This window comes from Nicotiana sylvestris, chromosome 4 (genome assembly GCF_000393655.2).
Source record: "Nicotiana sylvestris chromosome 4, ASM39365v2, whole genome shotgun sequence".
Taxonomy (NCBI): domain Eukaryota; kingdom Viridiplantae; phylum Streptophyta; class Magnoliopsida; order Solanales; family Solanaceae; genus Nicotiana; species Nicotiana sylvestris.
In genome coordinates this window covers 137,458,653-137,468,258 of record NC_091060.1, presented here as the reverse complement: position 1 = coordinate 137,468,258, position 9,606 = coordinate 137,458,653, and the positions used below count along the sequence as shown (strand labels likewise).

Sequence of the window (9,606 nt, the reverse complement as noted above, 5' to 3'; positions counted from 1 at the left end):
AGTACGAAAGAAAGAAAAGTTTGTGTAATATTAAAATCACAAGAAAGATAGAGTATGTACTTATTACAATTTATACGAGTTTAATTGAAAACAAAAGAAATCTTAGTGGATGTTTGTGTACTTGTCCCTAAATTTTTTAATGAAATACTATATATATTTCAAAATAAAAAAGACAAGCCTGGTGCTAATGAAATACTATATATATTTCAAAATAAAAAAGACAAGTCTGGTAAACTAAGCTCTTGTTATGTTCGGGTATATATTGTACACTCCCTTATATTTTTGCAAGAAGTTGTTTTCATGGCTCGAGCCCGTGACCTTCTGATCACATGGCAACAATTTTACAAGTTACACCAAAACACTCCTTCATATATTTCAAATCAAAATAAAAGAAAAGTGAAAAACCGATATTGACCCGTTTCTCCACCACCTGGGCAGCATCCAAAATAAGCAACTAAAAATATCAGAAAATACTCCCCCCCCCCCCCGCAACCCCCAACCTCATACGTAGGTGCACCTCAACAGGGGCCCTTAAACGCAACCAAAGTTTGTGACAAAACGCAGGCGGCTCACGCCACCACTTAGAATACAGGAGAGTACAATATCCCCACGCTCCTCCCTTAATCATTGTTCACCCAAATATTTTTTCTCCAAAATTGGATTCTGACTCATCAATGGAGGATTTGCATCAGTTTCTGCAAACATAAAACTAACTTTATACATATACTCTTTCACCTTTTTCTTTCACCTCCTTTTCTCTCTCTATACACGCGAAACACGTTTTAGGTGTGTGTATATGTGTATGTGTTTGAATTGCTAGGGTTCATGGAGGTAGTGAAGGAGAACGGTAAAAAGCCGATCCAGTTAGTGAGAGCGAAATCGGACAAGGATCGGATTAAGGTAAAGAGGAAGACGCTAGAAGCTGTGCTTCAGGAATGCCAAATAGCTCTCCAATTGCTTAGTGCTACTGGTTCCGGTGAAGATGAAGACACCGATGACTCCAATTCTAACAGTGATGTTGACCGCGATGCTTCGGCTGATGACTCCGGTCAAAGCTCCTCTTCTCCAGCTCATGTCACCGAGACCGATGAGGTCAGCTTCTTTTGAAATTTAGGTTCTTTTTTTTGTATAATTGTTAATTCTGTATCTGTAGCTGTGAAATACTTGTTAGTTTCTTGTTGACTGAATTCGCTGTAAAGTATTTTGTATATATCCTAAATTTTATAGTGTTTGAATTGATTTAGTTGCATCTTTTAACATAAATCTTTGTGTGGAGCTAGAAAAGAACTTATAGAGCTATTAATTGTAGCTTAGAAATCTGAAATTATATCTATTTGATTGAATAGAGTTTCAAAATACAAAAGCATTCGGTTGAACACGTGCTTTTGTTTGAGCCTGTATATAGGATAAAGCTTCGGAACAACAATCTCTGATAGATTAAGTTTTAGTAGTTTCATTTGGAAATTCAGTTGAGCTTGAAAGCTGTGCTTATAAAAGCCAGAAACAGTCTGATTGCCCAATATTAGGTTATGTCTGGAGAACTAGAGAAATCAGGCTGGGTAGTTTTGGAGAATGCTCTGGCGTTCCCTTCATCATAGTCAGGGAACTGGAAAATGCTTTTGAATACCACTGCTATCATAATTGCATGTCTTAAATTTGGTTCTATGTTGAAACAACTTTGGTCCTTTAGTGCTCCTTAACCTAAAGGTTTTTGGTTTCGGAATTCGAGCCTATGGACTGAAGTAATGCACATTTACCCATGTTAATTTATTTGAGTAGGTCACCGTTATTATTTTTTTAAAAGTTGGAACACATACTGCAATTGCTTTGCAGATAGGTTGGGTTCTCATTTGACTGGGAGATGTAACATCTTTATTTTTAAGGATTATTGATAGCTAGTGATTCAAACAAACACTGCCAGTGTCCAACTCCATTATTTTAGGTAGATGGATTTAGGGAATCAACTGACTAAGTTTGATTTCTTTGAACGTGAACCACGGCAAAAGGTTTGAAATCCCGTTTTGTGCATCTCATTTGTTGTGCAGCTGCGAGATCTTCTGAAATCTAGAGTTGAGTGTCCAGACTTCCTTCAAAAGCTAGAAAAAGCTCAAGCATCAGTTCCGCAAAACTTAGCTGGTATGTTTTCGGAGAGTTGGTAACTCTATGACTTTTGAAATCTTTTCAGTTTCCTTCTCAAATGGAATTATGGTAGTAATAACGACATGTTAATTGTGTTGCAGAAGAAGGAAGTTCATGGGACATGGTCAATGAAAATGACCTTTGGGAAGGTGGAGATCCCGAGTTAGACAAAGAAGACTATGTTTTAGTTAAGCAAGAAGATATAGTGGATGGTATAGCTTGCTTCATGGCTGCATATCTGTTGTCTCTTAAACAGACTAAGGTGTGGACGCTTCCGTAAAGCATATCTGTTGTCTCTTAAACAGACTTGATCGTTTTGCTTCATAGCTCAATGCAACATCCAGCGTTTTGGTTTTTTATGCTTGTTAACGTGTTCATTTCAATTCATTAAATTGGTTACCTTTTGACTTCGTAAAGAAAATGCTCACCTATTTTAGATCATCTTTGTTATTTCCTTGTGTTCGCAGTCTGTTTGTACTTTATAGGCCTCTAGACATGATCTTTAAAACAATGATTTATAGTTGTTACTTCCTCATTTAATTTACTCCCTCGAAGGAACAAACAACTTGACATTAAAAAGTTAGACTTTGTGGAGTGGGTCGCAGTAAACTAAGTGAAATTAAAATATGATATGATGTTTTCTCTATTAAGTTGATTTGTCAATAACCATTTTAATATGGTTCCATCAATAGCAGTATATTACAAAACTCAGATTGACATCTCTGATTCTGTACCTTATCATATTATGTCACATAAAGTGAGACGGAGGGAGTATCTCTTCCTCCAAAATCTGCCCACTTGACTTGCTGAAAGTTATTTCACAGGCTTTTGTGTTTTGATCAGAAAGGACCTTGATATAAGAGTATTAGTTGATTAATCGATTAGTTTTGGTTGATAAGATTGAAAATAATTTTTCGATGCCAATTGTGTCTGAGTTTGCTGTGACTAGTTATGATGAATAGTTTTATGGCACTCATATCATCATATAGGATGAAGGATAATCTCCATTACTGTTCAAAATTACTATAGTGTCTCTTCCTCTGTATGAGATTTAATTCTATGCACTAATTTGTGCAGGATTTGACACCAAATCAACTCCAGGAAGGTCCGTTGATTCTTGCTTTCCAACATTTTTTCTATGGACGGATAATTCTTAAAAAGAAAACACTTGTGTGCTCGTTCATGCTGGCATGTTGAATCTCTCTCTGCATTGCCTTCTTCAATTCATTTTATTGAGAAAAGTGACATTAGATTTTCTTCACAGCCCTCAGCAAGACATTCTCTGTGAAAAAGAGGAAAGGAAAGCTCCGAAAGGCATGGGATGGAAGTAAAGTAATTTACAACGTAGCATCTTGGGGGGCTACAGCCATTGGGTAAGCCAACCTATTTGATTCAACAAATTAGTTCTTCTCCCTTCTATCTCATATACTCAGAGTTGACAATATTTATGTGTGAAATGTATTTTAAGAAAAGACTTCTCTTTCCTGGTCTACAGTTGTACTCTCAATGTTGGCCTTCAAAGCATGTTTTATGTAAGGTGGAAACATAGTAGAAGTAGGTCCTCTGATGGCATTTGAATATAATTTTCTTCCCATTGTCCCTACTTTATGCATTTATTTTTTAAATTTAAGTTAATCTCTGCTTTATGCCGACATTATCAAAAAAAAAAACCTCTGCTTTATGCATATCCTGTATAGGAGAGCGATGGCTCAACTAGTGATACATAGTTTAATAAGTGCAGAACAATGTCCAGACACTTTAGCGAGGAAATCTGTCAGCTGTCATGGATGAGCCTGTAGTCATTCAGCTCCACATATTTTCTTGCTTTTCTTGGCCAGAAGCTCTCCATCTAAAGTTATTACCTCCTTAGGTGATGTCATCATAATGGTTTATCACTAGGTGTAGCTGCCCTCCCAAACCCAAAGGTCAAATAGGAGGATAGAAACTGTAAAAGGATATAAGCATGCTACACTTTGAGTTGTAACCAAGTTTGTCAAATGCGCTCATTACCAAGGAAAAAATGCAGTTCTTGTCCTCAAAACGGATTGTAAGGTTTAAGTTAATGATTGAGGTGAAAGGGACTGAGTGTTCATTTAGAAAGCTCTAGTCCTGGTCTAGTTTGCATAGCAAAATGCATGAGGTGTTGCCAAATCAGAAGTTGATGTTTATGTTAGCAAGTTATTCTGAACACTACCTAGCTTATGCTCAAATTACTTGTTTAACCTGATGTTAATGCCTCCTCAGAAGATTGAATGATGCTAGTGTATCCTAATGAATGTGAGTCTTATAGATGTCATTTACCTGAATTTGTGCACTTTAAACCAGGATATACCAAAACCCAGCTATTCTAAGAGCTGCATCAGCAGCATTCTGGACTTCATGCCGTGTAATATCAAAGCTCTTTTAAGCAGCAGTTATGGCTTGGCTGAAATTCCGAGGCGTCGCCTGCACATTGTATGTGTGCTTGTGCTTCAGGGTTAGGTTGTTGGTTCTTTAATATGTAATATAAATGCCATTCTTTTGTTCAACACACCCTAGTGTTCTCTGTATTTAATCCTGTAAATATTTCTCCAATTGAATAGCCTGTGTGCAGATTGATTGGGCTAATCTGATGTTCATGTTTGATTATTGATTCTCTGCTGACCGCAGTTGATCATGAGGCCTTCTGAATTAGTTTTCCCTCGGCCTTACTAAACAATTAAGGGTCAGTTCTGTCTGGTTGCGGAATGCGAGAATTGATTATTTTATTTCATTTGCCCGAATGCTTAATTTCAAACAGTCACATTGGACGTTGACTCTAAACACACTAATGTGAGAATATTGATTGACCATTTACTTCCATCTACTTTTAGTACAGAACCCTCTTCTTTGAGTTGGAAGTGAAAACAAAAAGAAAGGCATTGAAGTTAGAAATCTTCTTTGAAAGTTACGTTGTGTTTGGACATGAAATTTACTTGAATTTTTTTGGTTGAAGTTTAAGATTTGTGAGTGAAATCAGTGTTTCTCTTGAAATACACACTAAAACCAGCATATATTTCACTTGAAATTTAATTATTGAAGTTCCGGATCTGTTGTTTCTGATGGCAAAACTAGTATTTGTAAATACTGAAAGAGTGATAAGCTCAGATTGGTTGCTGGAATAATCTTCTTAATTTGCAAATCTTAATTCAAAAGTTAACTACATAAGATGTGAAGGAAAACATTTCAAAAAATCAGTTGGGATGAGATGAAGAAGTTGCTAAACGCACTGTGGCGTCTATACGTTGGTGTATTACCGATAAGTGATAATCACTACCTGGAGTTTAACCATCGCACCCTTTACGTTTGCCTTTTGTCTGTGTTATACAACCTGTGCACGTTTGTCGTTGATAACTTGTACGACACTATGCCGTTTAAATCGTTAGGTACGTTAAGGAGATGCTGAGAAGGCTGTTGTTTTAAAATGGTTTTTCGCTCTTTTCCTTTTGCTTAAGAAATACCAATCAATTTCAAAGTTGCTTCTATTAGAAATCTCGCGCGTATTAGTGATTGTCTCTTTGTATAATCTTGAAACAATTCGGTCCATTTAAACTAGCTTTTAAGGTCGAGTTAATAACAATATCCATTTTCTTTATGTGAAATCAAAATTTGACCTATTCTTGATGTTGGACTGTTCAATGTTGAGCCACTCATTTCATGTTCTTTCACAATCCAAATGTCCAGTCATTTGTACGTGGGAAGTGCTATCATCTCCAAATGGTTAAGTATATGCATTTTTTTAAATACTAGTATTTATGTGTGTTGCACGTGAATAATGGCACGTGATGATTTAAATATTTATTTATATGAAGGAACAATAAAATTTATTTAATAACAGAAATTTATATATAATAATACAACAATCATCTAAATGCCGAAAAATATTATTACATTTGTATTACATGAATTTAAAACAAAAGGATATTATCAAAACTTACATAAATGATCAATTTTGTCATGTTAGTTAGATAATATGTATTATAATTTAAAAGTATTTAATGTGATGGTATCTTAACGAACACTTCTTTGTGGACAATATTTTTTTGGGTATATTTCCTCCTAATGCTTTGGTTGCTCTACCTTAACCAGAACTATTGTTGTCGATCTTGATATCCCTCTTGAAAGTGCAACATACAGTTGTTCGTGCAAGTAAATATATTGCAGTAAATATAGTCCAATATTTAGGATGTTTTTCCTTGTGCTTTATTTATTATATTTGCAAAATATAAACATACTAAAAATTATTTTCACACAAATTTAAAAGGATATTCCTTAGTTTCGGAAGATGAAAGTTGAATTCAGGGATAAGATTATACTTAGAAGTACATTGACCAGTATCATAATTTTTGCATGTATGACGTTATTGTCAAAATTTTTATGTACTATCTGTGTGCTATTACATAAGTTTTTCAGCGTATTTAAGTTTTTCAGTAGCATGACGGGCATATTTTTCTTCAAAATCAACCTATATACAATGGAAGATTAACTTAGTCTATTATATATATGGTGACACTAACATACGTAAGAAATAATAAACTTGACAACAAACATGTTTGGTATTAAAGTATTTAAGTATTCTTTTTGGTAGTAATTATTGGTATTATTTTCTGCTGAGTCAAATTAGAAAAATATTTTGTTTTTGCTATAAATTTTGCAATAAATATTTTATTTAGTTGATCAACATATTAATTTCTGCTAGCTAAGATGTCTTTCTAATTCTATCATGTGATTTGCACAAATTATTTTTTAATCTAATGATAGAAATATTTATCTTATTAAATGCATACTATTACCATTGAGATTGATAACCAAGCGTTGAGGAAATCATCTTTTATTTGGATGCTCTTACTCGTTTCCGACACGAAGTAAGAAGATGCTGAATAATGGATCTTTGTGACGACCAGGCCGGTCTTCTTAAGAATTTATGCCCTGACCCCCTATTAACTGTTTTTCCCGTGTTATTTCTGCTATTTTAATTTGTCGGGATGTTCGATTTTGCGTTTCGGAGAGTTTCGGGCACTTAGTCCCTAAATGAGAGTTTAAGTGTTGGAAAGTTGACCGTAGTTGGAACAGTGTGAAGACAACATCAGAATGGAAATCTGATGGTTCCGTTAGCGTTGTTGGGTGATTTCGGTCTTAGGGGCGTGTTCGGATTGTGTTTTGGAGGTCCGTAGCTAATTTAGGCTTGAAATGCCAAAATGTCGAATTTTGAAATTTCCGGTTCGATAGTGAGATTTTGATCCGAGGGTCGGAATGAAATTCCGGAAGTTGGAGTAGCTCCATAGTGTTGAATGTGATATGTGTGCAAAATTTCAGGTCATTCGGATGAGGTTTGATAGATGTTTTGATCAAAGGCGTATTTCTAGAGTTTTGGAGCTCTTAGGCTTGAATCCGTGGTTGATTCGTCGTTTCGATGTTGTTTTAGGTGTTTTAAGGATTGGTATAAGTTTGGATAGTGGTATTAGATTTGTTGGTGCTTTGGGTTGAGGCCCCGGGGGCCTCGAGATAATTTCAGATGGTTGACGGAAGGATTTTAAGTTTGGAGTTGCAGCTGAAGCTGTTGATTTTCTATCATAACTGCACCTGCGAGTGTGGAACCGCAGGTGCGGCACCGTAGAAGCAAATCTATGGTCGCAGAAGCGGAAATGAGGAAAGGACCAGGAACCGCAGAAGCGGCATAAGTATCGCACTTGCATGACCGCAGATGCGAATTTTGGGCCGCAGGTGCGGCGGAGAAGTTTTAAGTGAGAACCGCAGAAGCGGTATCGCTGATGCAATTTTTGGACCGTAGATGCGGGATTGCTGGGCAGAACATATAATAGTTGTCTTTGCGAATTTAAGCTATTCTTTCACCATTTTCATCCGGGAAGTGAGCTTTTGGGGAGGTTTTTGAGAGGGAATTCAAGGGAACTTCGAGGAGGTAAGATTCTTGGAACCTAAACTCGTTATTGGAGTGATTTTTATCATTATAAGCATGAAAAATTAAGGAAAATCAGTGGTAATTTGGGGGTTAGGGCTTGACTAATTAGAGGCATTTGCGTGATGATTTGAGGGACCAATTGAGGTTCGATTTTGGTACTTTTGGTATGACTGAACTCGTGAGAGTGTGAGGATTCTGAAAATGTAAATTTTACCCGATTCCAAGACATAGGACCGAGGGGTATTTTGGTCATTTTACCTAATTTCGCATATTAGCTTAGAGTTTAATTGTAGAATTAGTTACTTGAAGTATTATTTACATTATGGAATTGAATTGAATAGATTTGGGTCATTTGGAGTCGAGTGCTCGTGGCAAGAGCGTGATTTCGGATTGATTTGAGTTGGTTCGAGGTAAGTGGCTTGCCTAACCTTGTGTGTGGGACCTTCCCCTTAGGATTTGGTATTATTGTTAATTGAAAAGTCGTGTACGTGAGGTGACGAGTGTGTACTTGTGCTAATTGTTGAAAATCTGGTTTTTAATTAAGTAATTACTAGTATGTTTCCTTTCCTGCTTTTATTACTTGCACTATTAAGCCTGTTGTTAGCTTAGGAAAGCATGTCTAAGTGATTTAATTGCTTTATTTGCTCAAACTGCTTTACCTAAATTCTATGCAGCATGCTAGGCTAGACTTACTTGTTTGCCTTAATATGGAATTTGACATTTCTGAGTATTTTTCCTGTTTCTGATATGTATTTACATTGGGACTATGGATGTGGGATTCCAGTAGCTCCCCCCTTGTCTGTTTACATTTGGGACTACGGATGTGGGATTCCGGTAGATCCCCTTGCACAGTTATATGGAACTATGGGAATGCACCAGGTAGATTCCCTCAGTACTGGGTATTTACATTTGGGACTACGGAACGGGATTCCGGTAGATCCCCGCGCACTATGAGTTGGACCACGGGATGGGACGGGATCCATATTGGGCAAAAAATGGATATTTGGTAAACTCTCTTGGATTGATAGTATACGCTTATTTGGAAACACTTCAAAGTTTGATATTTGATATGTTTGATATATTTGTTCACTTGTTTTAAATTATGTTAAATTGAGCTAACTATGACTAAAAGGGGGAATTGGAGAATTTAATGACTCTAAGCCTAAAGTTTATACACCACTAAGCTTTACACGTAGCGATAGTTGTTTTCTATCGTAGGTAATGTTCGGGATGAAATCTGAAGATGGTCATGATGAAGTAGTCTTTTTGGGAGAACTTATGGAGATCACATTTGCATATGCACCTTGGTTTTGCATAGTTTTGGGACATGTACATATATATATATATATATGTCACATTTATGTATGTTATTTGGAGGCTTGTTAGATTTTAAAGACCAAAGTTTTGTAACTTGAATTTGGTAACTTATTTTACTTTTTAGGGTGTGTTAATAACTCAAGTCTTGTAATATGCTAAATTTACACTTTGTCTTGTAAATATGTTCAAAGGAGAAAAACTAGTTTCCTTTT

General features: G+C 36.0%; 1 protein-coding gene across 2 annotated transcripts; it reads left to right on the top strand.

Annotated features, from left to right (window-relative positions):
* The first annotated feature begins 539 nt into the window (after positions 1-539).
* LOC104220855 (uncharacterized) lies at positions 540-4,767 on the top strand. Of its 2 annotated transcripts, none has more exons than XM_009771815.2 (6): positions 540-1,092; positions 2,046-2,136; positions 2,241-2,401; positions 3,217-3,244; positions 3,404-3,512; positions 4,465-4,767. In XM_009771815.2, exons 1-6 carry the CDS (start codon positions 826-828, stop codon positions 4,544-4,546), a joined length of 738 nt encoding a protein of 245 aa, XP_009770117.1. In that variant the 5' UTR covers positions 540-825; the 3' UTR covers positions 4,547-4,767. The 2 variants fall into 2 exon arrangements, 1 of the variants encoding a protein (XP_009770117.1); XR_011406926.1 differs by having other exon boundaries at positions 563-1,092; positions 3,217-3,327.
* Positions 4,768-9,606: the final 4,839 nt, after the last annotated feature.

Bases quoted from the DNA above. Each gene is read 5' to 3' on its own strand.
- LOC104220855 (XM_009771815.2), top strand. From the start codon at position 826: ATGGAGGTAGTGAAGGAGAACGGTAAAAAGCCGATCCAGTTAGTGAGA. The intron at 1,093-2,045 runs GTCAGCTTCTTT...TTTGTTGTGCAG, and splicing joins ATGTCACCGAGACCGATGAG to CTGCGAGATCTTCTGAAATC. The intron at 3,245-3,403 runs GTCCGTTGATTC...TTTTCTTCACAG, and splicing joins ACCAAATCAACTCCAGGAAG to CCCTCAGCAAGACATTCTCT.